This window comes from Aythya ferina (assembly GCF_964211825.1).
Source record: "Aythya ferina genome assembly, chromosome: 4".
In the NCBI taxonomy this organism is placed as follows: Eukaryota; Metazoa; Chordata; class Aves; order Anseriformes; family Anatidae; genus Aythya; species Aythya ferina.
Window position 1 is genome coordinate 6,075,663 of NC_140300.1, and position 26,908 is coordinate 6,102,570.

Here is a 26,908-nt window from a genome sequence, read left to right on the forward strand (position 1 = left end):
CGCGGCTCCGCCGGGGCGGGGACAGCGGCGGGAGGGAGGCCGGGGGCCCGCAGCCCTCAACGCCCCGCGGCCGCCGCCTGCCGCCCCCTTCCCTCGCCCCGTTCCCCCTTCGTCTTCTTCCTCCTCTTCCTCCAGCCCCAGCCCGGCGGGAAGATGTGGCTGAAGCTGTGCTTCTTGCTGCTCTATTTCCTGCTGCTCTTCGTCCTGGCCAGGGTGTTCGAGGCCGTGGTGTGGTACGAGACCGGCTTCTTCGCCACGCAGCTGGTGGACCCGGTGGCGCTGAGCTTCAGGAAGCTGCGAACCATCCTGGAGTGCCGGGGGCTGGGGCACTCGGGGCTGCCCGAGAAGAAGGATGTCCGGGAGCTGGTGGAGAAGTCAGGTAGGGGCCTCCTTCTCCTGCCCTCCGGCCTCCCTGCTTCCCTCCTGCCTCCCTCCCTCTTGCCACCCTCTTTCCCTCCTTCCTTCCCTCCAGCCTCCTTCTCTCCCTCCTTCCCTTCTTCCCTTCATCCTTCCCTCTCTCCTTCCCCCTCCTGCCTCCTTTCCTCCTTCCCTCCAGGCCTCAAGCAGCCACAAAACCTCCGCCACCCTCTGCTGCAGCCACAGCCTCAGGGGCTCCAGCCAAGGGCATCAGGGCACTGCTGTGCCCACAACCAGGGGCCTCAAAACATATAAAAGCACCTCAATTTATCCCTTTTCAACGCTTTTTGCCACATAAATGCACACAAGGAGGGGCCCAGCGTGCCCCCAAACTCGAGGTGTCACAGCGGGGGAAATGGAGGAAGGCTCGGGGGAGCTCCGGGCTCGTGACGTGGAAAAGCTCCGCGGCGTTTGAAACGCTGGGAACGCCGAGCGGGGAGGAGAAGGCCTCCGCCAGGCTGCCAAGAAATGTTTTTTTTTCTCCCCAAAACCCCGAGGGGAAAGGGTTATTTCTGATAAGCCAGCTCGGCCTGGCCGTGGGCGGTGTGGGTCGCGCTGCGAGGTTTTGTGTCGGGGTTGAAAGCGAATGTCATCCGCCGTGAGGAGGGAAGGAGCCAAATATATGCAGGCTCGTGGGTTGCTATTTCCAGCCGGGGCCGGCTTTTGCTGCCTGCTCCTTTCCCTCCCGGCTGGCTCGTTTTCTTGCAGGTCTCGCTGTCAGGATGGAAGCGGTGCTTCCGTAGGTGAGGAGCAGAAGAGGTGGGCACGGAGGCAGGCAGAGCTGTTGTAGAAGAGGAGCAGAAGGAGATCCTGCGAGCTAAAGATGGCTTGGGGAAAGGCAGGGGAGCGTTTGAGAAGTTGGCAGAAAGCAGGAGAAAGAGGTGGGCTTCTGGGGGGTGCTGAGTAGCGAGGGATGAGGAAGGGTGAAGGTGGGCAGAGCTGCCAAAATGCCTTGAAAGTGCGGCTGCTGGCGTGGGGCAGGCAGAGGGAGATGGCCCAAAGGGCTCGGGAGATGGAGCTGATGTAATAACCCTAGTGCCAGCCCAGCAGGGAAGCCTGCGTAGCTGCTGTTAAATCGATGATCAAAGGGCTGCTGATAGAGGAAAGAGAAACCTGCTGGTGCTCCAGGCAGGCAGCGAGGGGGCTCGAAAGTCCAGACAGAAAAAGAGAAGGATTTGGATGAATATAGTCAGTGCCATGACCCGAAAATGCTACCTCGTTTTAATAATTGATATTAATGCTGGACACTTAAATCTAATTTGCTTTTATTGTTCATTGTTTATTTATGTTGTTTATTCACTTTGCTGCTTCCACAGCAAGAAGCATTAGGCAGTTTCATTTTTGTTTCCAATCACTTTCACTCCTTGGCTGTCACGTACTTCCATGATGTCATTATGTTTGGGCTGCAAATGCTGCAGGGAAGTGTTTAACTCCAAACAAACTGTATTAACTGACTTCTCGAAATGTCATGGAAACAGTTCTAGCACCAATAGGCTTTGCAGGTCTTTTTTTTCTATATTTTTGTGTTGTATGTAATGTAAATTTTAAGTTCTGTGAATACTTTTTGAAAGCTCTCGAGGGTTTCCCCTGTAACACAATGCGTGTTTTTCTTGGAGTATCTTGTAGGAAACAGCCTCTTTGAACCAGACTTCATTTCTTCGAGATTACTAGATTAGTTACCAAAATGCTGATTGTCATTAACGGTGTTTGTAAGGGCTGTGAAACAAAGCATGGGAAGGAAATGAGATTACGGAGGAAATATCAGAACAATTTTGCCATGAGCTACTTATGTCACTAGGACGGAGCTGATGGGAACTTTTTTTGCAACTTTGCAAACAGAGTCCAACAGCTAAACTGTTCTGTGTTAGATTTTTCCTCGCGGTGGGACAACCAATGCGTCTTTCAGTGCCAAATTATTGATTGAAATTCTGGAAGTCTGCTTGAGTTAGCGGCGTTAAGAATTTGCTTGCTGCAAAATTATTGTCCTGTGAAATGAAAGCAAAGATACGTGAATCAGAATTGCTGTCTGCCACTGAAATACTATTATTTTCAGGTAGCGAGGCTTAGAGGATGCTCATTTATTCTTTTGTGTGTGTGGTTGCGTGTGTGTGACACCTGTGTAATCAGAAGCGTAGTTAAATTGTTCACAGTCGTGTTGCTGTAGATAGAATTAAAATAACATCATAGTAGAAGTTCAGTTGCCTTTGTACTGAAAAGGGTTTTGAGAAACTATTTTAAATATCTCTAGAGAAACTACTTTCTGAGATCAAATTGCCGTTAGTGATAGGAGTTGTCATTATTAAATCATCTTTCATAAGCGGCGTTTTAACTGCGTTTCTCCAACTGTCTCTCTTCCAGGTGACCTTATGGAAGGAGAGCTTTATTCTGCTCTCAAGGAGGAAGAGGCCTCTGAGTCGGTTTCAAGTACAAACTTCAGTGGTGAAATGCACTTCTATGAGCTCGTAGAAGATACGAAAGATGGGATCTGGCTGGTACAGGTACAGAAATTCGATCGTTTGTTTTCTTGTATTTATCACGTTCAATATATGTCTCGAAGGAGGAGTTTATGGGGGTGGTTAACCAGCAGGAGAAGTGAGCAACAGAGGGATGATGGCAAAGACGAATGATATCAGGGAGATCATAAGAGGCAAATCTGTTCTAAAAACCAAGCAGGGATGGAGGTGACTGAGTTCCTACACAGAGAAGAAGAAAACCTGTTGTTCTGTGGATTGCTGCCTGAAAGCCAGGTGCTTTACAACCAGAAAACAAACAAAGCAGCACACACTTAACTGCATGAACTATGCGAGGGCTTGGCCCTGATAGCGTGCGAGTTTGTGTGAAGTAGGTGCAGTAAGGATGGGTGCTCCCAGCTGCCACAGGAGGGGTGCCTCTGCTCTTGCTCTTCTTTTGGTTGCTCCGTGCTCAGCCTCAACTGGTTTGTGTCTGATTATCTCAGGGGCTTGGAGCGCTTCTACAGCCTCTCTTTACCTCTTCACGAAGGCAAGATCTCAGCGTGCTGCTTCCCAGGCTAGCAGGCTGGTTGCACAACGTGTTCTGGTGGCTTGGAATTTGCCTTTCCCCAAAGCTCGTGGATTTGCTGATTTATGGCATGCTTCGCCAGGGCTGCGTGAGAATGAGAGAACGTTTGGGGAGGAAAACTGGGGGGAGGAGACACAGGCTTTTGCAGATGGGGTTCTGAAACAATTCATCGTCATATGAGATATCATATGAGAACATAAGATGAGTAATCTAGGCCAAAATGTAAAAACTACTTTTCCTCATCAACTTCTCCATTGATAAGACTTTGTTTAGGGAAAAGTTCATTGCTACCGGCCACGTCAGGCAACCAGAACTCTCCACCAGACAGTTCATTGTTTAGCTGAGAGCTCCACTTCCTGGATTAAATGGTTTGTCTGGTCTCCTCTCTTCATGTTTCCTATCTAAATAGATTTTCAGGATCTAATGACTTGCTGGTACTAGAGCTGCATCATTAACCACATCAGAGCTCACCCTAAAATAGCTAACGGGAGGACAGACAACCTTCATGGTCGAAATGGCATTTGTATTTTGGAAAAGATCATTGAGACTGAGTTTCAGGCTTAAATCATACAGGAAGGGATTCTTCAAGCAGAGAGAAAGTGTTGAAAGGAAATTTAGTGAACGTCTTCCAGCTTGCTGACAAATAGTTTTATGAATATACAATGAAAAACCTCCTCTCTTCTCCATACTGGTCACAGGAGTAAAATAAGGCACTTCTCTGTTGTCAGTTGTTTGCAGAATTTTAATCATAACATATTTCCAGCTAGCTTTATAACAGCCAATCAAACAGGCTGCGTTTTGATACCTCAAGTGTGATAAATGTTGTCATCGTTCTGGCAATATTTGAACAGCTATTGACTTGGTCACAATAGCTGCAGGAAAAAAAAATACTGGAATTTACTGAATAATTCACTTGGTGAACGCTATTTGTCTCCTTGTCGACAATAAAAACCACTAAAGATATCAAATTTCTGCTTTTCATTCTTGCCTTCACTCAAGTTTTCATCGCTGAGTTTTCGTTCGCTTCTCTCCTGCACTAGATTCTTCCTGTCCTTTCACGGATCTTTGCCTGCTCTTTCACATCCCTCTCCTTTGCAAAGCTTTGGATTTTGGTTGTGGATCTGTTCCACGTGGAAGCAGTGGAGGGAGAGGACGAGTTCTGGCTCGGCTGGTGCAGTGCTGGTTGGTTGAGGTGGTGTCGGAGGCTTCACGACGATGGATCAGAACGTGGGGACTGGGAGGATGATTTTAATTTTCCAGTGCGTGCAAATGAAATTCCTGGGGTGGCACAAGCTGGGGGTGTGATGGCAAACGCTGTCTGCAGAGAACCAAAGCAAAAAGAGGAAACAACAAATATTTCTTGATATGTTTGACAAAATCAGAAGTGAGTTTACCACTTCGAGCCAGGAAGGTGGATTTCTTGAAGAAAGTTGAAGTCCATACACGAGGCAACGAAGGGTTTTGTGGCTGCGTTTCTTTCTCTGGAGGTCCACAAGCAAAGCAGCCAGGTTCAGTGGTGATTTGTTTACCCACGTAGTGCTCACGAGTGCCCTGTGCTCCTGCGTGGAGCTTCCACAGGCAGCAGCAAGTTCTCTCTGCTATTAGCTCATGATCTCAACACTTTTATGTTTTTCTTCCTTCTTGCCAGCTGCCGTTACGCACTTCTCTGGCTGGCAAGGAGAACGAGTGGTGGCTGCTGGAGCAGGGACTGGTGCTGCTTGGCCTGATGCTAGAGGAGGAGGAACACAGAGCAAAGGCTTTGTTACACTCTGCTGGGGCTTATGCTCTCTGGTCAGTCTTTGGAAGCAACATCTGACAACATCGTAGTCATTGTGGCCTTTTTAAGAACATAGAATAAATGATCTACAGATAAAAATCTGCTTGGAACGAAGTTAAAATCTAAATTTAGATAGGTGCTTTAAGAAAGAGTCTGTGTTGGGACATGGCAGTAGAGAGAAACAAAGGGAGCTTTATTCCTGGCTTTGAAACCTCTTCCATCATGCCTGGAAGAGGTGCAGGAGGCATTGCTGTGGATGCAGAGCATACGATCGTAGAATCACCTTGGTTGGAAAGGACTGTGAAGATCACCGTGTCCAGCCACCGACCTGACCTGCAGAGTCCCAGCACCACACCACGTCCTCAGTGCCACGTCCACGCCTCTCCCAAATCCCAGCCTGACCTGCACCTGAGCTGCGGCTTTGAGCGGTGTAATCACAGAGCGAGGGATGTTGCTGCAGGGTTTTGGTGATCTTCTTTCTTTCTTTTTGTTTGCTTTTGCTTGCATGTAGAGGAATTTTCGTATTTGCCTTCCCAAATTTGCCCGGTGACTGGTTGTTCTCGTTAGGAGGAACACAAGTGGAAGCTCTGAGCTAATTCCTAACACATTGTTCAGTATTTGTGCTGTTCCCAGTAGGTTCAGGACCATTGACCATAGGATACCCAATTTTAACTTTCAGTAGCCTTCCTGAGAGCCTTCTTACCCAGCCAAGGGTGTGGAATACCCTCAGCTCAAACTTAACAGTTCTCTGATTGCCTTCATACCTTTGTTCACTGATTATAGCAGCTCATTCGTTTTCAGCCTCTGCTCAGAACACCCCACTTTCCTTGAGAAACTACACGCAATTATGGGGAAGTTAATTTTTGCATGCTACAACGGCTTTAGTCTTCCATCTTTGCCCATTTTGATCAAATATCTCATTGTCTCTTTCTCAGAAGAGGAAAGTGAAAAATAATAGTGAAAAATCAGAATCCACAGGGATGGATTCAGAGCCAGCTGTGAGTCCTTGGGGCAGAGTGGCTGTGGAAATTGTTCCATCAGCACAATGCAGAACAATAATCGGCGTGTGAAATGTTTCCCGATGAGTAAAGGTGCAGAGAGTCAAGCAGAAAGTATTGATGTTATCTTGAATAACGTAAACGGGCCTTTCCCCATGCTTCTAATAAAGAACACATCCTTCAGCTTTAATTAGATGTATTTTTAAATGTGGATTGGCCCAATATTCCTGCTTCTGCTTTGCCTGTGGAAGGATAGCAACATCACAGTTAATTACAAAAGGTTCTGTGAAAAATACAGAGGAAGCTTAACAGACCAACGCTTTTTTTAATATCTTTGTGGATCCAAAGCCTTTCAGGGAGTGCGTGGACTCTTTGCAGCGATATGAAGCTTCCTTTGCTCATTCACCCTCTGCAGGCACCTTGGAAGAGTTCCTGGGCCTCCAGGGGTCTGGATATCTCACACGGGAAACTGCTGAGCCGGCCTGACAGCTCTCACACACACACAACCCTCCCAGTTCATTAGAGAAGTTAGAAATGAGCTTGGCTTTTGGCAAAATCACGCAGCTTTTTCCACCTGGGATGTGCGGAGTGCTCCGTGCAGAGACCGACGTGCCCAGGCTGGGCGAGGGGTGGCTGCTCCTGGGAGGATTCCCTGTGTGGTGTCTCCTCCCTCCCAGGTTTTGCTTTTCCTGATGATTTCAGCCCTGGTACAGCTCTCAGTGCTCGGTCTCCATGAGCTCTTGGAACTGTCTTTGTGGCCAAGCTGGAAAACCAAGTTCTGGCTATTTGTGTGAACCAAGTTTTGACTGGTTTTGTGTGCATTCAGAGTTTTGTGTGCTCTTAGGATGAGCAGGTGCGCCTGACACCTGGTACCCTGGCTGCCTTCCAGCTTGCATAATGTCGGAGCTCCCCTTGGTGCTTTCGCTTGGATACAGTTTTCTCTTCCTTTAATGGCACGCGCTCACATCCCATCATGGCTGAGGGATGCTGCCAAGGTGAATATTTTTCCATCACTGAAAAAAAACACACGTGCATCACTTAGCTCCAAGTTTCTGCTGTGATGATCTCACAGCTCTGCCTTTCTGCTCTGATTTCTTTTTTTTTTTTTAGCGTTCCCATCTCTGGTGCCACGTACCAAACACAACCAGCACGGCACTTAATGGAACCAGCGAGGCAGGAGGGCTGTTGAATGTGCAAAGCAAACAAATCGGCAGGGTGTTTTTGCTGTGACTGAGGTTACTTCAGGTTTCAGTGGCCGTGAGACTGGGTAACAACTAGTTCTAAGGACTGATTTTTGGGGCGTCCTCTTGCAAAAGCTGCTTGTCCAAAGCGTCCAGGTTCCACGTGAAACTATCCTTGCGTGTGGTTTGTGAAGTACTCAGGTTGCTGCAAGTTGGTGAGGTGGAAGCAACTTGTTAAGAGTGGTGCTTTCATTCCAGGGCAAAGGCCTGTGTGCGGTACATGGCAAGGATTATTCCCCAAATAAAAAACACTGTTTAATCCTGTTTAGTATCTTTGATATGTGTAGAAGCTCTTTCTTCCATCACGTGGCAGTAATTCTTATACATCAAATGGTTCGTACGTTTCTGTCCTCTGTATGACTTCTCTGTCAGAGGAGGAAGAGAGAATAGCTGAAGGAACCAGAATTGATTAAAGAAATGAGAGTTGGGATAGCACAAAGTGTTGTTAGCCCTTCCTTTTGCCAATCTGACTTGAATTCTCGTGCCTTGTGATACTCAAACAGACCCAGGTGTAAGCTTCATGACTTACGGAGTTCAATTTGTGTTACCGTGACCTGTTTTGAAATCCCTACGTCTAACAGAGATTGAGCAAAATCTGATCTAAGTGAGCAGAAAAATAGAGAAGTGCTCAAATGCTGCTGGGGCACCAGAAGAGGAATCTGTCTTTGTGGATTGTTAGAGCAAACTCTTCAACAGCAGCAGCGTGTCCTTGAGTCTCTTCGATATCTACGTCTTTTAATGGCATTTTAAGAATACATTTCATAAAATAACTTATAAAAAGACATAACAGTACCCGTGAAATTACGGTGCAGCTGCCTCAGTGGCAGTTACCCGGCAGTCAGGGCGCTATCTCTGCATCCACCTGAGAGGCTTTCGTTACGGATTAAGCAGGAGAGGCACGTTGCCCTATTTTACAAATCATTTATGTGTTTCTTTTTCTGGGATATTTATTTTTAAAGCCCGTTTGCTTCTCTAATGTCATAACTGTGGCTATTTTAACATATGGATCAAATTGATTTGAATAATTAGGTTCTTGATTGGCATCTTGTGGGACTGTTCTGTCTAATTCAAAGTCAGGAGAGCTCTTCACTGCGAAAGCTACCTATGCAGACACCTGTTGAAATCATCAGGATTTTAGTACTTTCAGCATTATGTGTCCTCAGATTACTTTTTTTTTTTTTTTTTTACCTGTTGTATCTGAAATTCACCTTTCCAGTTATTGCAAAATGAAGGGAAAATAAAGAAGAAAATTAAAATACACAAATAGATGGGGATTTGGAAGTCTCCTCTATTTCTCTGTTTGCTTTGCACATCTCGGTGGGACATCTTACCTGCAGCATTTCACATTATTGAGCATCTTCTGACCTTTTGGTGTATTTTATGGTCCTCCCCAATTCACAGATGCACTACAAAGAGACTTGTGTCAGAGATTTCACAGGAAGCTTGTGGCTAGATGCCCACTGAGAGCCTAATCTTCTCTCCAGTTCCTTCTTCCACGCTGGTTCTTCCACCAAAACAACATAAAATTCATTTGTAGAGGAAGAACCAGCTCGGAGCCAGCAGTCAGAACCTGGGTTGGGTGTGCAGATCTATTCTGTGGTGCGGGATTGTGAAATGGCAGGGTTACTTTGATCCTATTGGATTCTCTTAGCCCCTTAAGATGATTAATGGATTAATTGGATTATCTGCATTGTATTATTTGTCACTCTGACAGCTGATATTTTGCAGAACGTGAGCGCAGCTAATAACGAGGGAAGCTTGAAGGGCTCGTGTCCCCGTAAATGTCACAGTTGTTTCCCAGCCGTGCTAGTTGATCTCCTAAAAGACACCTGATTTCTGTGGTTTTTTCTTCTGTATGAGCTTTGTCTCGAATTCTGCAATATGAAATAGGGCCTGTGGCTGAAAGGGGCCGTCCTGATCACTGACTTCACCTCTGCCAGATTGGAGTATGTGTTTGTAAAACACCTTGCTCTCTCTCTTCAGCCAGAAGTTCCCCGTGTGTAATAATCCTATCGACTGCTCCACTCCTCTTGGAAATCTCTCCGGCTTTTGGTCTGAGAGTTTTCGTGGCGAATTTGTTCACATTGTGCTTAACTTGGCGTCGCCCTTTAGTCTCTGCGACTCCTAATGCCTGCCCCACTCCTCCCGATACCTGAGATCAATCACAGGGTTTGTTTTTGTCAGGCCTGCTATTTCCCAGGATGTGCTTATTTCGCAGCCAGGTAGTATTGATGGCTCACAGCTCCTGGTGGATCAGCCGAGAGACCCGAGAGCTTTTCCTCTCCTCGTTGTTTCTAACTGATGAACTCCCTGAGTGTCCTGTTCATTATGGGATTCAATTTCATTTCTGACACCCTGCATTACGAGATTTGTGCGGCTCTTCCTGGACGGCATTATAATCCTCTTTTGTACCTAGACGTGCTTCCCAATTTTATGCCATCTACAAATGGCTCTGGGAGCCTTCAGCTTTCTGCAGGAGGGGCATTAATAGGAGTACATGCTCAGCTGATCTCCGAGATAAATCCATTAAGGAGCCTGTTACTACTTCGCTGGCATTTTGATATTTTCTAGCCTTAGCCAATTTCTGATTCACTTTCAGATTTTTTTTTTTTTTTTTTTTTTTTTTAACACAAGATTTATCTCCAGCCCTCTAGAAAACTTTCCACGTGGCATAATGCTGGACCCTCGGCCAAGATTACGACGTTTCCTTTGTCTTGAAACTCGCTTCTTTCTCTCCAGGAGAAGATTGATTTTTAACTCGCAGCTGAAGCAGGAATGATACAACCTCAGTAATTCCATGCTGGAAAATGTAATCAGCTCTGTGCCTTTACCTACAGTTTTGCATACTACTGAGATCAAAGTAGTGGGATATTTTTCTCTTAAATACAGTTCCTCACTCTCCGGTCAGAGCGTAAATTACCCTGACAGTGTTTTTATACAAAATCTTTGCAGGTGCTTCTGCAGCTTTGTGTGCTGGTTGTGTGACAGCTCGCTGACAGAGAGCCTGCTTACTGATTTTAAGTGCATTAAGTTCTGTTTCCATCTCCAGGTGGCAGTCTCTGGCCCTACTCTTGCTGACCTGCCCATAGCCAGCCACCTCCTCGTCATCTGAAAATTGAGTCAGAGCATTCATTTCATTTCTGAGACCCAAATTACCTAACGCTTCTGCCTTCCCTGTATCTCCAGCCTACTTCTTTTTCCCATCTTCTGTTTTTATTCAATTGGTTGAAAAACCTTTTGGTGCAGCTTCTAATGTTTCTTTGCATAGTCAAACTTAAACTGCCTTTTTCCTTACTTGTTTTTTTATTTCTTGCTTGTCTTTCTTTGCTAGCTCTTCCTTTTTAATTTATTTATTTATGTATTTTTGCATTCCTTGTAGATTCTCAGACTGGTTCTAACATATTTTTGGAAGCCTTTGCTAGGAAGAAATGCAGGATTTGACATCTTCCCCCCCCCCCCCCCCCCCCCTTGCTTAAAATATAAAATCCTTGAAGAACTTGCAGGCCTCTTTTGCATTCCAGCTCCTGGTTTCCTCAGTCACAGGGTTTTTTTTAAGTTACATTTCGTAGCTTATCAAAAATCACACTTCTTAAATAAAGCCTGTTACAAGTGTTTGCAAGTTATCTTTAATTTCACCCGAATTACACTGTGATTGCTTAACCTCCGGTTGCTTTCTCTGACCCCCCCCTTCCCCAGAGATGATTGCTTTCCAAAATCCCTTGTCTCTGTGGTGAACTCCCAGTGCTGGAAGTGGGTGTTGGCTGCAGGAGCAGCTGCAATAAATGCCTTTTTTTTTTTTTTTAGCTGTAATGACATAAAGCATGAGACCAAGACATTTCGCAAAGCGTGCAAAACCATAGTAAGGTTTGTGCTATCCAGTTAGTAAATAAAAATTGCCAGTTCTGGCCTTGTCTTACAACATAAACAGCTTTCTCCAGGAGAACAGGCTTTTTTGGAGAATGGGAATTAATCTGATTTTACAAAATAAAATACAAATAGCCCAAAAACCAGGCTAGGCTTTTACTGAGCTTGCACAGGATTTGGGGAGCAACTGATCTGAGTTCTTGTTCCAAAGAGTAAGAGTTAGCAACACTTTACTTGGATGCTTACTAATAAAGCTTAATGATTCATTTCTACATCAGGTGCGTTTGTCATGCTGTAGTAGCTCAGAGGATCTATTGACAGAAGTGTCTTAAGGTGTCTTTAGGAATGTGGTCTCTTCGCTGAAGCATACAAAAGGAAGAAATTTAAAACATCCACGGTAATTGCTTCAGTTACAGTTTTAGGGGATGTAAAGAAGCCTCTGAAGCTCAGGAGGCTTCCCCAGCTGGTTACCTTGGTGCTTAAAGGTTACATTAACCTAGTTCCTGGGGAAGCAAAAAGCCTTTTCTGACTGACGTGTGTTTTGATAACAGCTTGAGGGACTCCTATCTAGATGTTCACCTGTGATTGTATTTAAACACGGTGGGCTCAGAGGAATGGGAGCGTGATCTCCAGCTGCAGTTTCACTTTGTTCCCCTCTCTAGGGGGCTGTGCTGAGTGAACCCGTACGTTTTCACTTTCTGGGTGGATGCTGCTTACCACAAATCAGATGATTTTTTTTTTGAGCCTCAACAGCCAGCCACGCTTTCCAGCTGTGTCTCAGCCTGTACGCAGAGAGCTGTTAGTCCTGCTGCCAACCTGCCCTACCAAGGAGAACTGACATTTTGGGTTATTGAGTCTGAAAACGATTGGGAGAAGTTTAATGGGGGGTAAACAAACGCTGAACAAATGGAAAATTTCAGAACTTAATTTAAAAACACATTTTCGAATGGCTGCCAGTCAGTTTGCATAAGCACGTGAGGCATTTCCAAAATAGAAAGTGTGACTGCTGATGGAATAATGCATGATCGGTCATGTCATGCAGAACTACCTGCCAGCAAAAGGCAGGCAGTTGTTTTCTTCTACCTCCCTTCCCTGTGCAGTGATAAGTCAGAGGATGGCACATATCTTTTGGCATTTGCATCTGGGGAAGCTTACATCCAGGTAACCAGGAGTACCTCTTTAATGCATTAGGTTATAAAGATTTTGGGATCCATCGCACTGAATTATCATCCTGAAATTGCAGATGGGACGTCTGGGGTTGGTGGAACAGCCACATGAACTCCCAGAGTGAGTCACTGGCAGAGGTGTAAGGAGACGAGATTTTTAGACGTTATCTAGCAGTTTGATCATTAGTTTCTGCTGCTCGGAAGTGGTTGTTGGCAGTCTGGTCTGGTACCAAGTGCAGACGCTATAACACGTTTTACTTGCTGTGAGACAAGATGTCTTTGGTGTGCTGTAACTTTAATGGAGCGTGGCAATAAAATAATTGTCTTCTTTACTGCGAAGAAGAGGAACCTGCAATACAATTTCCCTTTGTCTCCTACAATGAACCAGTTAACAATAGCTGTGTTGTTTTCCCAAAGCTTTTAAGTGTCACTGATTTTATTAGCTTAGCAGGTGCTTAAAATGATGATGCACTTTTGCCTTTCTGCAGAAACTCTATTTCTGTCTTTGAGCTTCACCCTCCAAAAGCACTTCGTGTGATGACCTGGTGTATGCTGCTGCTGTAAGCCCTAAGGGAAGGGGAAAACAGTAGCAGGGGTGACCAGATCTTTACTCTTATAATATTTATTCCTTATTTTGGGAAGCAAACTTACTGTGATACTAAATGATTACCTCTTTTGTCACTAGGTCATAGCAAACGACAGAAGTCCACTGGTGGGTAAAGTCCACTGGGAGAAAATGGTGAAGAAAGTGTCAAGATTCGGCATACGTACGGGCACTTTTAACTGTTCCAGTGACCCCAGGTATATTCTTAAAGGATTACCTCAATCCCCAGAACATCATAAGGCTTAGCTGTGTTGTGGCAGCGGGGCTTGTAAAAGCAGCTGTGATCGAGGGTGCCTTTATTCCTGGTGTTTCTCTCTGCTAAAGGCTGTTCTGAATATTGCATTATTTATCAACATCATCAGCACAGATCTGCAGCTTCCTGAAGCATCACGGGGAGCTGCGTGATCAGACTCTGCAGAGCGTAGTGCAGCAGTGGAAAGGAGTGAACAGGAGAATCCAGCCTTGTAGTAAAGGCATTCGGGGACAAGAGCTGTGCTTTCTTAGCACAAAGCCCATCCGGGAGAGCTGTTTCAGTTGCAGAGTTGCTCGATTGCCATCTGGAAAGGGGAAACACAGGTTAGCGTGAACCTTGGAAGCGGTGCCTGCTTCTCGGGGTTGCTGCCAAGCCCTGTTCCCTGACAAATACGTAAATGTTTATATCTAAACCTGAGCACGCCCTTTGACAACATACAGCGCGCTGTGCAAGGCTCACTGATGTTTGTGTATGATTCCAAATGAGGAAGAGAAGCAGAGTCACAGAGGTTGTTAATAATTCTGTGCCACCGTAAAAGCAGTGTTTTCTGCAACATTTTGCTGGAAGCATTTGCTTCACATGACAAGAAATCTTGTCTAGAATTCCAGTCACATGCATGGCTATGCACACGTGTTACATACCTTAACCCTAAACGTTTACGGAAATCACAAAGTTAATCCTGAGGGGAAATTCTTAGATTTTGCAGAGTTTAGCAAAATAATCTTGGATAATCAAAGCACTGGTATTTGAACATTTTACATGTTTGGCAATCTTTCCCTTTGCATGGCTCCTAATTAGTCTTACTATTACGATAAAACACTATATTTTAAATTAACACATAAATGGTGTTTTTTGTAATATAAGAAGTGTCTTGTTTTCCTGAGTCAATCCTCCTGAATAGTTGAAGTTGCAGCTGAAGTGCCAGAGAACACCACATGCAGTAGCAGACAGGATACCTTTACTAGCGGGCAGTATCTTGGGGCTCCTAAAAATTCTACGTTCAGATTCCTGAAAAGAGGAGTTGTGCTTGGCTAAAGAGACACTGATAGACCCAGAAAGGACGTGGGTCAGATGGCCGGTGAATGAAGCAAATGGCTCACGAGCTTGTCCCAGGCAGTGAGAGTGTTCTTTCAGCCCAAACCATCTGGTGGCACGTGCCTGCTTCCTCCTCCGCTGGTTTTTGTGGTGAGCTCTCTCACCACACCTCTCAACCTGCTGGCATCCTTCCAAAACAGCCCCAGTAGGAAGTGCATCCCCGTTCCAGCTTCATCAAAGGCTCCTTAACCTCACCTGGCTGCCACTTGGCAAAACTTGGATGGAAGGAAGCACTGGGAAAAGGTTACCTGCAGGTTTGGGAAAGCAGAGTGGGACACTGACTTGTATTGTAATGGTTGTTTTCTTGGCCAGAATGCCTAGGAAGAATAGCTCCTACCACTAAAGCTTTAGAGTGAAGGGAAAAAAGTCTTCAAGCATGAATGACTAATGTACGGCCTCGTTTATTCTAATAACTGATGGAAATTAACACCATTCCTCTCCAGCGTTTTACAATATACGTCTCTTTACAGCCTTCCTGTAAGGTAGCAAACATATTATAAAATAAACATTCTTTGTCAGAGAATATTTGGGTGCCTGTATTTCCTGCTGTTATCTGTAAAACTCCCAGGTGCTCACCGTGTTTAATTTTGGGGCTCGTTAAGGAAATGGAAGGACTGCAGCTCCAAGAGTATAAAACCATAATCTAACTTGCCCTTTTCTTTGTAGGTACTGCAGGAGGAGGGGTTGGCTGAAGTCCACCCTCATCATGTCAGTTCCGCAAACCAGCACCTCCAAGGGCAAAGTCATGCTCAAAGAATACAGCGGGCGCAAGATCGAAGTGGAGCACATCTTCAAGTGGATCACAGCCCACGCCGCTTCTCGGATCAAAACCATCTACAACTCCGAACATTTACGAGAAGAATGGAACAAAAGCGACCAGTACCGGGTGAAAATCTACCTGTTTGCCAACCTCGACCAGCCTCCAGCCTTCTTCTCCGCACTAAGTGTGAAGTTTACTGGAAGAGTAGAGTTTATTTTTGTGAACGTGGAAAACTGGGACAATAAAAGTTACATGGCAGAAATCGGTGTCTACAAGACGCCGTCCTACATACTTAGGACTCCCGAGGGGATCTACAGGTATGGGAATAACACTGGTGAATTCATATCACTACGTGCCATGGATTCCTTTTTGCGCTCGCTGCAACCCGAAGTTAACGACTTGTTTGTTTTAAGCCTAGTTTTGGTCAATCTGATGGCTTGGATGGACCTGTTCATTACACAGGGCGCTACCATAAAGCGCTTTGTGGTTCTTATAAGCACTTTAGGGACGTATAACTCACTACTAATTATTTCCTGGCTGCCCGTGTTGGGTTTTTTGCAACTACCTTACTTAGACAGCTTTTACGAGTACAGTTTAAAACTCTTTAGGTACTCTAACACAACTACTTTGGCTTCTTGGGTGAGAGCCGACTGGATGTTCTACTCCTCGCACCCAGCCCTCTTCCTCAGCACGTACCTCGGCCACGGGCTGCTCATCGACTACTTTGAGAAAAAAAGGCGGCGCCACAACAACGCCGACGAAGTCAACGCGAATAACCTGGAGTGGCTGTCGAGCCTGTGGGACTGGTACACCAGCTACTTGTTTCATCCCATTGCTTCCTTCCAGCACTTCCCTTTTGACTCGGATTGGGATGAAGACCCAGACCTGTTCCTGGAGCGACTGGCTTTCCCCGACCTCTGGCTTCACCCTCTGATACCGACCGATTACATCAAAAACTTACCCATCTGGAGGTTTAAATGCCTTGGCGGCCACCCCGATGAGGAGCTGCCGGAATCCAGCCAAGACAGCGAAAGTGACTCTGAGAGCGAAACCAGAGAGGTCTCCAGCAGCGAAAGGGAAGGCTCGGAGGACGATGAACCAAACACATTTCACGGGCCCAGCGCCGGGGAGCGGCGGTGCCGTGCCCAGCCCTGCTCGTGTGCCAGCCAATATTGCCCGAGCGAGCCGTACGAAGGGAAAGCAGCGAGGTCGTACGGCTCCTACAGCACCACGGGCGACGCCGAGCCAGACTGGGCGGCCTGGCCCCCCGAGATGTTGCACTGTACGGAATGCGTTGTGTGTCTAGAGAATTTCCAGCACGGCTGCCTGCTGATGGGCTTGCCGTGCGGCCACGTCTTCCACCAGAATTGCATCGTCATGTGGCTGGCCGGGGGGCGGCACTGCTGCCCCGTCTGCAGGTGGGCTTCGTACAAAAAGAAGCAGCCCTACACGCACCCGCAGCCTTTGGCACACGATTCCCCATCTTAGCCCTGCGCCGCCGCCGTCCTTTGTAAGCTCCCGGGGTATTACTGCTTGCCTTTTAAATGTTAGTCCCTTCCCAGATTATGTGGTTTGGAGTTTTTTAGTTTCAATGTTAGTGCCGTGAGCTCAGATCTACATGAAGCTAACGTTAACGACAGAATCATTTGGTTGCCTTGTGTGTCGAACTGAATGCAGACGTAACCGTGCGGTAACTCGCTTTTCTTTTCAACACCCCGAAACTCGATGCTGTTTTTTGGAAGCACAAAAATCAAGCCTACAAGAGGAGCGCGTTCCAGCAAACGTTTACACATCAGGATGTGGGTGCCACCGAATCAGAGACAATTGCTTAATTTAAGTGTTTCTTCTTTTAGAGTCTGTTCAGCACATCTTTGTTGAATAATGTATGTTGTAAGCCAGTACCATTGAAAAAAAAAAAAAAAGAAATCCGTGAAATAAATTATTTTAAAAGGAGATTTGTAACGTTAATTGTTTTGATAAATATTTTGTGTGTATGGTTACAGATGTCTTGCTGGTCTGATTTATCTGTGAAGACAATAAAAATATAACACCACTTTTGTGACTAATAACTCGCCTCCTGGTGATGCCGGGATTCATTTCTCCAGTGTTTGTCACCGACCAGGCTGAAGGCAGTGGTGTCACACTGCAGCTTCTTCATTCCTAAGTCTTCTCAGCTTGAGCGGGGCGTTTCTAATTAACCATTCTAATTAATGGCTTTATCAGGGAGAGATCCTCTCCGGTACCCCTATCTGCAGATATCTAGGAAGACTTCAGAGCGTCCCTCTGCGGAACCATCACGAAACAGCAGAACGGGGTGCGGGGCCTGAAACAGCTCGAAAAGGTCAAACGTGCCAGGTTCATAGGGGCTTTTTGGAAGTGACTTCAGATTTCTTGGAGAAGAGCGAGATGTTTGATGCCAGGAGGAAAAAAAAAAAAAAAAAAAAAAAAGGTCTGTTTCTTTGTGTGTCAGTAAGAAACTCTAGTTTTGGTTGTAGCTTTCAGAAATCATCTAAAATCTGAAGGACTTTTTTTTTTGGGTGGGGGGGAGGAGTGATAATTTATGATGAAGCAGAAGAAAAGGTAAATAAATGAGAAAGGAAGTTTAATTTGTTTACTGTAACGTGGTAGAAGCAAGAGTGTCACTTTTATTTCCTTCCTGATTCCTGCCCACCTGATATAAAAAGATAAATAAAGGGGAAACCTGCCCGCAGGTCCCTCCTGCAGCTCGGATCTCTCCTCGCTGTCTCCCTGCAGCCATTTGGGAGCTTTGTGCCATCGTTTCCTCCGTGCAGGAGACCCGGACACTAATTTTTTCCTCCTAACCAAGCAATGTTTCACCCCTCCAGGCAGTCGCCGGGTGTCATCGCAGGAGGACTCTCTCCTAATACCCACGGGAGCAGTTTTTAACCGTGAGTACTTCTTCTTTCCTCATTTCCTATTGCAGCACCGAGGCAGGGAAGGGGAAGGGGCACCACAGCCACCACCGCCCTCGTAGCACAGGTGAAATTTTTGCTGTTTTAGGCCACGGGTCCAGCTCTATCCACAAACTCATTCAGCTGCAGGCTGTTTGCACACCCTCCGTTGCTCCGCCAACCCAGTGCTTCTGATAAATGGCACAAGCTGCTGTTAATGAGCTTTTCCGCTAATTAAGCAGAAGAGCCACGGCGGGCACATCTGGAGGTGTGGATAACGCCCAGCGGCTGGCCGTGCCCCAAGGCCCCGTCCCCTGCTGTCGGCTGGGCAGCGCCTGCCGAACGCACCTGCCTCCGAACATTTCTCTACAGTTACTTTTTATTTTTATCCTTTTTCTTCTTATCTACATTTTCTTTTTACTCTTTTTTTCTCCCTTTTCTCCATTTTCTTTTTTCCTCCCTATTTCCCCCCTTTCTTTTCTCCTTTTATTCTCCATTTCTTTTTTTTTCGTCCTTTTTTCTGCATCTTCTTTTTTCTCCATTTTCTTGTTTTCTTCTTTTTTTCTACATTTCCTTTTCTCTCCTTTTTTCTCCTTTTTTTTCTGCATTTTATTTTTTCTCCATTTCTTTTTCTCTCCATTTCTTTTTTTTTTCTCCTTTATTTCTCCATTTCTTTTGTTCTCCTTTTTTCTCCATTTTCTTTTTTTCTCCTTTTTCTTTTTTCCCCTTTTTTTCTCCTTTTTATTTTTTTCTTCTTTTTTCTTCTTTTTCTTTTCTCCTTTTTTTCTCCATTTTCCTTTTTTTTCTCCTTTTTTCTCCTTCCCTTTTTTCCCCCTTCCCTTTCTCTATCCCACTGTTAATCCATTTAATTTCCTTATCATTATTCTTTTAACCCTTTCCCAACCGGCACCACGTCCCGGCCCGAGCAGTGGGGGGGGGGCGTGGCCTGAACCCACATAAGGGGGCGTGGCCAATTGAAAGAGGGCGTGGCCACATGAAGGGGCGTGGCCACGCGCCGCACCCTCCGCCTCCCCACCCACCCACCCACCCCCCCCCTCCGCAGCCGCGCTAGGGCGGTGCCTTCAGCGCAGGCGCAGCCGGGCAGGGCGGGGCTTTAGCGCATGCGCAGCGCGCCCGCCCATGCCCTGGGAGGTGAGGGCGGAAGCGGCGGGCGCTGCCATGGGGCTGTTCGGGAAGACCCCGGAGAAGCCGCCCAAGGAGATGGTGAGGGGCGGGGGGGGAGGGGCGGGGGCAGGCGCTGCCTCACGGCCACAGCCCCGGGGCCGAGCCGGGCTTAAAAACGGCGTGTTTCATCGCGATTTTGGTTAAATAACGACATTTAATCGTCATTCGGACTCCATAACGACATATTTAATAACAACATATGTAATTGTCGCTCATAATTTAAAGCTTGTGCCTTTTTAAGCGCTTTCCTGTGTTGTTAAATGGCGAAGTGGCAAAAAAAACACACAAACGGGAAACGTTTTCTTACCTGAATTCCCAATAACTGTCACTCTTTCCCTTCCTGAGGTCAATGAGTGGTCCCTGAAGATCCGGAAGGAGATGCGGGTGATCGACAGGCAGATCAGAGGTGTGTGCTCCTCTCCCTCCTCCCTTCGTCCTTTCCTCATCCTCCTTCAGGTATTTTTTAACCTTACAGCACGGGGAGGGGGCCATAAAATCGAATAACCCAGGGCACAGCACCACATCTGGAAGGAAGAACACAATCCACATTACCAAAATGGCCTTGCCACGAATTTCTCCAAGAAAAAGTCTCCACAGAACCCAGGCGGTGCCTGCTCCCTGTGAGGTGGAGCTTCCTGGAGGCCCTTGGCGAGAAGATTTTGACTCATCTTTGACTCGGGATTTCACCCAGAAGCTCTGGTGAAGGCTTTTGGTCGGCAGCCGTGTGGTGCCTGCTCCCAGTGACTCCTGGAGGCTGTTCCCTGCCCTCAGCCCCAGCTGGTTGGGTTCGTGTTTCCCCCACCCGGTCCCTTCTTGTTGGAGGGAGGTGCTCGGCTGCTGGTGCAGCACAGCCCGGCTTTGTTCCCCTCCGTGGGATGAGTTCAGGGCTTGTGCCTCTTCCAGGAGCGCTGACGCATGGCGATGCTCGTTGTGAATTGTTTCGGGCTCACCAAGGCACTTTGTGGGGCTGTGTCAGGCGCAGGCTGGCTGAGGCGTGTGGCTGATCTTACAGCAAAGCGTGTTTTAGCAATCACTTCATGGGGACAAACCACCCATGTTTTCACTGCCGATGGCTTCGTGGACCTTGGGTTTCCTCTCAACTTCATGCCCATTTCAGTATTTTACCCTGGCAGTGGCTGTGCTCTGGGGAGGGATGCCGAGCTGGGACCTGCCCTCGTTTCCCTCAGGAGGGCTGTGCTGCACGTGTCTGGAGGCAGCACCACCCCGGTGCTCTCGGGCTGCTTTGTGCCTCTGGGTTTTGCTCAGGGATGTTGCCACCCAGCTGCCTTCAGTCCCCCCTCCCTGCCACGAATCTCGTATTCTGCAGCTGTAGCACCTCAGGCATTTGTCTCACCTGCTAGGATCAGCTGGGACTTGGCTCGCTTCTGTGCCTGACATACAGATAGATGTCTGTGAGGTTGTGAAGTTTCTGTGGATAATACTGAGGAAGCAACAAGGAGTGTATTTTTTCTGATTGCAGTCCTACAGATCTCTGCCAGTCCCGTAGGATAAGGAGGCATTGAATGAGCTTGGGAGAGTGACTCGTCCGGAGTACAGGCAAGGCGCCTTAGCTCCCATGCCAAAAAGTGTGTTTGGTGCTTTTGCTTTTGTAAAAGGTCATCTTCTGGTTCTTGTCTGCATGTAGCTTCTGGTATAAATCAAAAAGACTCAAACAAAGCTATTTGTAGTGGTATTTGTTGTGGTCGTTTCCTTCAGCCCCTTGCAGGAAGGTGTGCCTGGCCCTTACTTACCCAAGTTCTTCCTTTCCTTTAAGACAAGGTTTTCCAGAGCCACGTTTTGTCAGTGGCTAATTCACTGCTGACTCTGGAGAAGGGAGGGGTTGAGTGGCCCACGCTTGTTCCTGCATCTCTTACGTTGAGGTTTTCGAGGTACCTGGCTGCTTCTGCACGCAGCCAGCATCAGTCTCACGAGGCAGGTGTGTGAGCAGTCACCGCAGATCTGTTAGAGAAACCTTTATTGTTTAAGGTTTAATTTCAGTTCCAGCTCTTTGTGCTCACTGAGAACAGGCTCAGTGCAGTACTACTGCTCCAGCTTGCTTTTATGGAAAGGGTTTGAATGAAGCTGGATGCTAGGAGGGTTTGAGCAGGCTCTCTGAAGCCATATGTAAAGATTTGTTCGTGTGTTTCCCCAATAAATATCCATGGCTCTAGTAGCAGGCAGACAGCTCATAATGTGAATGTGCCAATTCACACCTGATGCAGGAGTTTAAAGCATCAGCAGTGGAAACTCAAGGCTGTAACTCTTTAAGCAGGAGCACAGACTTGGCTGGGTACCCACGTCAGGCTTAACGAGCTGTGCCTGAGGGAATAATTAAGTTTGTCTGCAAGTGTGAAGATTTTTTTGGTGGTAATGAAGAAATCAGTGGTTCTAAGTAATTCTCAGCACCTTCGTAAATTCATTGTGTAAGTGGCCATGCTTTGTTGTTGTTGAGGGTAACATAAAACTTTTAGCCTCTCTGCGATCAGCCTTCTACAAACTTTGAGAGCATATTTTGTCAGATAAATACATCTCCGGGATCTAGAAATGATGAGAACATTTTTTTTCCTCTAACATCCCTCAGATTCACACAAAGATAGGCATGTGGGTTAAGCTGTGAATGTGGAGTCTGACAGGTGAGTATTTTCACGGATAAAAATTCCTGTCCCTCTGCTGAGACTGGTTTTATCTCCTTGTGGTAACTTTGTTCCAGCTGGGGATGAACGTGGAAGAGGTAATCTTGCAAGCAGCAAATCAGTACAGTAATTAAAGTGTGTGTATGTATATGTGTGTATCTATTTGTATCAGGCTGGTGTAATAGTGAAGCTGTTCTAACCTTGTACGTAAGATTCTCATTCCCAGTGCTTTGTTCTTACCAGACCTTTTTTCCTTAAGAATTCACCTTAGCTCAGTTTCATGCAGCAATATTTCTGGGCAGTCATTCACAGTACCCTAATTACAAAGGAAATTACCGAGGTTGATGTTGAGTAAAGAGAATTTTGCTATTAATATGTAGCTGAATTAATCAGCTAGTATGTAAATCAGCCTAGAGCAAGGCCTTTCAGTAATGTGAATCTGGAATTAAGTAGAAACGATTCTTTGCACTGAAAATCCACTCCAGCAAATGACTGTTTTCTCTTCCAAATCCTCAGCAGCTTGTTAATGTTTGCTGTGTCTGTTTTTCCGTGCTCCAGATATTCAGAGAGAGGAGGAAAAGGTGAAACGGTCAATAAAGGATGCTGCCAAAAAGGGTCAGAAAGACGCGTGTGTGATCTTGGCAAAGGAACTGATCCGCTCTCGGAAGGCCGTGAGCAAACTCTACGCATCCAAAGCTCACATGAACTCTGTTCTCATGGGGATGAAGAACCAGCTTGGTAAGAACGGATCAGCCCAAGTACGGGAACTTTCCCCGCTCTCCAATTTCTATTTGCAGCACCGAGGTTAAATACAGGATGAGCTGGGAGAGCTTGAATGTGGAAGCAGAGCTGCTCTTGTTAAAGGCAGCTGGGAGTGCTGGGCTTCGGGATCTGGGGAAATTCCTCCTGTACCAGGCCTGGAGGCGTACGGCTGCTGCGGGTCCGTGTCCGTGCGTCCAGCCAGGCTGGGCACCTGCCCCCAGCAGGCAGAGGCACTCACACAGTCACAGCAGTGACTCTACCTGTAATCACACGCTGGTTTTGCACAAACCTGAGCAGCACTGACAGCCTCGTCCTGATATTCTGCTGCAGTTGATGAGGACTGACATCCATGAGTAGAGTGAATACCCACACACACATATATATATATGTATGGACTCATATACGTGGAGGGAATCCAGAATTCAGTCTGGAGTTTGTATTAACTTGCTCTTCAGCTCAAGCAATGACTGCAGAAGTCAAGATTTCAGTCAGTTTGGTAACATTGTAAGTGTAAGGTTCTTAATGCTAGAGAAATGAAGTATTACTGTGAGAAGTAACATATGCTGTAACTTCGTTTGCTTCATTAAGGAGTGACCATGTTAACCACAAACAAGTAAGCTAGCCATGACTAGGAAGCTGCAAGTTCAGATGAGAACTCAAGACCTCAGAGAAGTCTTAACTATTACGCTTTGATCATGGTATATCAACATGTGTGAGAAGAGCCTATAAGCTTAACATATAAGCTATGTTAAGAGAACGGCTTCTGGAAAGACTTTTTGGTAAATTCAGCTTAAACTACACATTTTTAGTGTATCTACTTCAGGGTTATTTTTCCAGCTTATCCTTTGCTGTGAAGCTGTTTCACTAGGACTTCTGCCAGAGTTTCTACTACCTGGGCAGAAGGTCGCTGGCTTGGTCAGCAGTTAGATGTGGAGCTGGACTGCAGCAATGCTGGTGGGCACCTCTGTAAGACCTCTGGCTGCTGAGGAGCACAGGCAGAAGCTCCTCAGGGATCTCTCTTCTATGAGCTGTGTCCACCTGGGTGGAAATCTCTGCTGGCAATCTGGCAACTCCAGCTAATTGTACGGGAGCTAGATGCTTGGTTTTTCAGATGTGTAAGGAGTTGAGCTTTTCCAGGGAGGTAGACAAGGATAAAACAGAAATATATACATTAAAAAATGCCTGAACTCAGATTTCTGTCATAGGGAGGATGTGGTTTCTCTGCTTTTGGTGGTGCCTGGATTGTTCAAGCTTTTTCTGCCTCTCCTTCACAGCTGTCCTCAGAGTAGCAGGCTCATTGCAGAAGAGCACAGAAGTCATGAAGGCTATGCAGAACCTAGTAAAAATCCCTGAAATCCAAGCGACAATGAGAGAATTGTCCAAAGAGATGATGAAGGTAAGATCTGTAACTTAAATGAGAGACTTGGGTGAGCAAGAGGTGGCTGAGCAGCGTGCTGGAGCGCTGTGCACCTGCTTAGATAGTCTGAGGGAGGGTGTCTGGTGTAGCTCTAAGGAGCAGAAACCAAGTAGCACGTTACTGGCTGAGAACTTTGCAATAAGTTCCTGTCTGTGGGGAGAACCCTGACTTAGTGATACCCACAACGTGCTTGGTGCAAAGCTTACAGCAGAAAAAAGCTGCTGAAGTAGAGGGTGGAAGGAGGAAGGTTGTTCCCATACAGAGGAGTTGTAGTTGGTGGTCCCAAGGGCTTGGGGAACCACGGCTCGAAGCAGGATTCATGCCCACACCCTAGTGACTGCCCTGAACCCTGAGCTGTTCGGAGGGAGAGCAAATTTCCTGCTCTCAAGAAGGGCAGCCACAGCCCTCCACAGCCCGTTGTGGAGTGGGAAAGTGAAAATCCCATCTGAGGCAAAACAGCCATCTTGGTGCTGGTTTTAGAACACCTAGCGTGGTGTCTCCATCTGATGGAAGTGCTCTGGTTTTATAGTGTACTAGTTTCTTATTGTGGTTATTTTCAACTGCCAAAATCTTGTTCTTTTCTCCTCTTACATGCTGCTCAAGATTGGTTGGGTTAAACCAGTTTGTTTCTCAATAATTTTATGACTGTGCACCAGAACAATTTGGCTGTATGCGGGCTGCAGGCCCTGCAGGGGGTGTATTTAAATGCAGATAGAAAAAAGGAAAGTTTACGTGAGACCTAAGTTGTAAAACAGGCTGTAAAATGTTTGCTTTGTGATGGAAGCATGTGAAATACAGCTGCATCTGTGACTGCAGACGTGTAGTAACCGGGGTTGTAGATATGTAGAGATGCAACAGCAGTGAATAAGAGCTGTGGGGTCTGAATGTGGGAACACACAGCTCATCTTCAGTTCTCTTACTGCTTTTCTTACGCACCAGCTGTACGGATGCAGGCTTAAACTGTAGGTGAGCGTGTTGGGCAGCCCTCATGCAACAGAGCAGCCTTGTTCAGGAAAGCTCGAGCAGCAGACGAGCAGCACGCCTGTGGCAGTTGTGAAATGCCTGGGGTAGGCACAACCTGATGCTGACAGGGGGACCTGTCCTCTCTGCTGCTTCCGAGGCCATCACGTGCTGCCCTTTTGTTTCCTGGCAGGCTGGCATTATCGAGGAAATGCTCGAGGACACCTTTGAAAGCATGGAGGATGAGGACGAAATGGAGGAGGAAGCAGAGATGGAGATTGACAAAATCCTTTTTGAAATTACAGCGGGTGAGTCTGCGTGTGTTTGCGGAGCGAGGAGCCTTCCTCCTGCCCTGTTAACTACGAAGGTGCTACGCTTTAAACTTCCATCTGTCCGGGCTTAACAACTGTGGCCTCCCAGAGGTGCCTTTACCTTCCCTAAAAGCGAAGGAGTGCCTGACAGACTGGTTTCAGGGAACGCGGGCAGTGCAGCCAGTGAGGTTCAGCGAAGCATAAACAATAAAGCAGCAGCTGAAGTCCCTGCAGTTTATCATTTAGGCTTGACCAGATTCCTGTCTGTATTGGCTGCTTTTAACAAGGTAAAATGTGTGTGCCTGGGCAGATAGATACACTTTGTTAATGAAGCCAGGGAATCAACTTTGCTTCACTGCCTCAGTTCCTAGGCTGCCCTGGGGTTCCTGGCTGTACAATGCTGTTAGTGACTTGAGCTGCTGAATAATAAATAGGCAAACAAAAGCTCCTGCCTTACTCGCGAGGTGCTGAGCTGCTCTTTTAGCTGTTTGACTTGGGCCGTGCTCAGACTGCTCTTTACCTGAGTTTCTTGTGAAAGGGGCTGGTGCCTGTCGGTGCCAGAGCAGCGCTCAGCTCTGACACCTTGCCTGCCAAGTGCCCCCGCTCCTCACCTTGCGAGCTGCCGCTGGCATGCTGCCCTCTCTTGTCTCTCTTGCCCTGCTTTGTTTTGCTTTCTTGCCTCCTGTTCCTCGCTCGGAGAAGCTCCCTTCCTGCTGTGCTGCGGGCTGTCGCAGTGGGGCGGTGAGGAGAACGAGAAGCACAGAGCTGGAGCTCTTCTTAGCAGAGCGCTGTCCTCAGGAGCCTGACAAATACAACAGCGTCAGCAGCAGGGCCTGTAAACTCAAACTGCCTGGCTGAATTATTTCAAATAACTGACATTATTTCAATTACAAGCTGCTGGCTATTAAACAAAGACTTAACGCACGCTAAGGGGTCTTTTTATGTTGTTTGCAGGGGCCTTGGGTAAAGCACCCAGTAAAGTCACAGACGCTCTGCCGGAGCCTGAGTCCACGGAAGCGGCGGCTGCTGTTGACGAGGAGGAGGACATCGAGGCCATGCAGTCCCGCCTGGCCACCCTGCGCAGCTAAGGAGGGAAGAGCCGTGTACAGTTTGCTTTTTGTTTCGTGGCAGGATGCTCGATCCTGCCTTCGTGATGCAAAACTTAATACGTGAGGATACTTTGTGTAATATATATATATTTTTTTTTCTGTCCCGGGGACTGTATTCTCCAAGAAACTCCTGTAATATACTTCTTGGGGACTGCAGGCTGGAGAGATGATTTTATTGTTTTCTGTTCAGCCTTTTAGCACCTGTGAAAGGTTACAGTGAAATGGCAAGGGTGTTAAATTTTATGTATTTTTAGTTATGAAGTCTTGGATGATATTCTTAGCTTCAAGTATCATCTTTCCCTGAAAGGCACTTTGGCTTAGTCTGCTACCAAAAACCCTTGAGTGGTGTAAGATCCGTGTTTTTCTGACTCACTACAACTTTTATTAAAGCTGCTCTTAAACTGA

General features: G+C 46.7%; 1 protein-coding gene and 1 long non-coding RNA gene across 4 annotated transcripts; one reads left to right on the forward strand and one right to left on the reverse strand.

Annotated features, from left to right (window-relative positions):
• On the forward strand, nucleotides 1-26,908 carry LOC311436144 (charged multivesicular body protein 3). 3 transcript variants are annotated; one of them, XM_084517987.1, is made up of 6 exons: nucleotides 19,218-19,350; nucleotides 19,657-19,717; nucleotides 22,503-22,682; nucleotides 23,981-24,102; nucleotides 25,277-25,391; nucleotides 26,349-26,908. In XM_084517987.1, exons 1-6 carry the CDS (start codon nucleotides 19,267-19,269, stop codon nucleotides 26,480-26,482), a joined length of 696 nt encoding a protein of 231 aa, XP_084374113.1. In that variant the 5' UTR covers nucleotides 19,218-19,266; the 3' UTR covers nucleotides 26,483-26,908. The 3 variants fall into 3 exon arrangements, with proteins under 3 accessions (XP_084374112.1, XP_084374111.1, XP_084374113.1); XM_084517986.1 differs by lacking the exons at nucleotides 19,218-19,350; nucleotides 19,657-19,717; nucleotides 22,503-22,682; ... (1 more) ...; nucleotides 25,277-25,391; nucleotides 26,349-26,908 and adding exons at nucleotides 1-379; nucleotides 2,776-2,915; nucleotides 13,188-13,303; nucleotides 15,121-17,267; XM_084517985.1 differs by lacking the exons at nucleotides 19,218-19,350; nucleotides 19,657-19,717; nucleotides 22,503-22,682; ... (1 more) ...; nucleotides 25,277-25,391; nucleotides 26,349-26,908 and adding exons at nucleotides 955-1,298; nucleotides 2,776-2,915; nucleotides 13,188-13,303; nucleotides 15,121-17,267.
• On the reverse strand, nucleotides 16,882-19,755 carry LOC311436147. Its single transcript, XR_014692618.1, has 2 exons — nucleotides 19,619-19,755; nucleotides 16,882-17,604 (listed from the first exon to the last, which is right to left on the reverse strand). It is a non-coding gene; the product is annotated as an uncharacterized lncRNA (long non-coding RNA).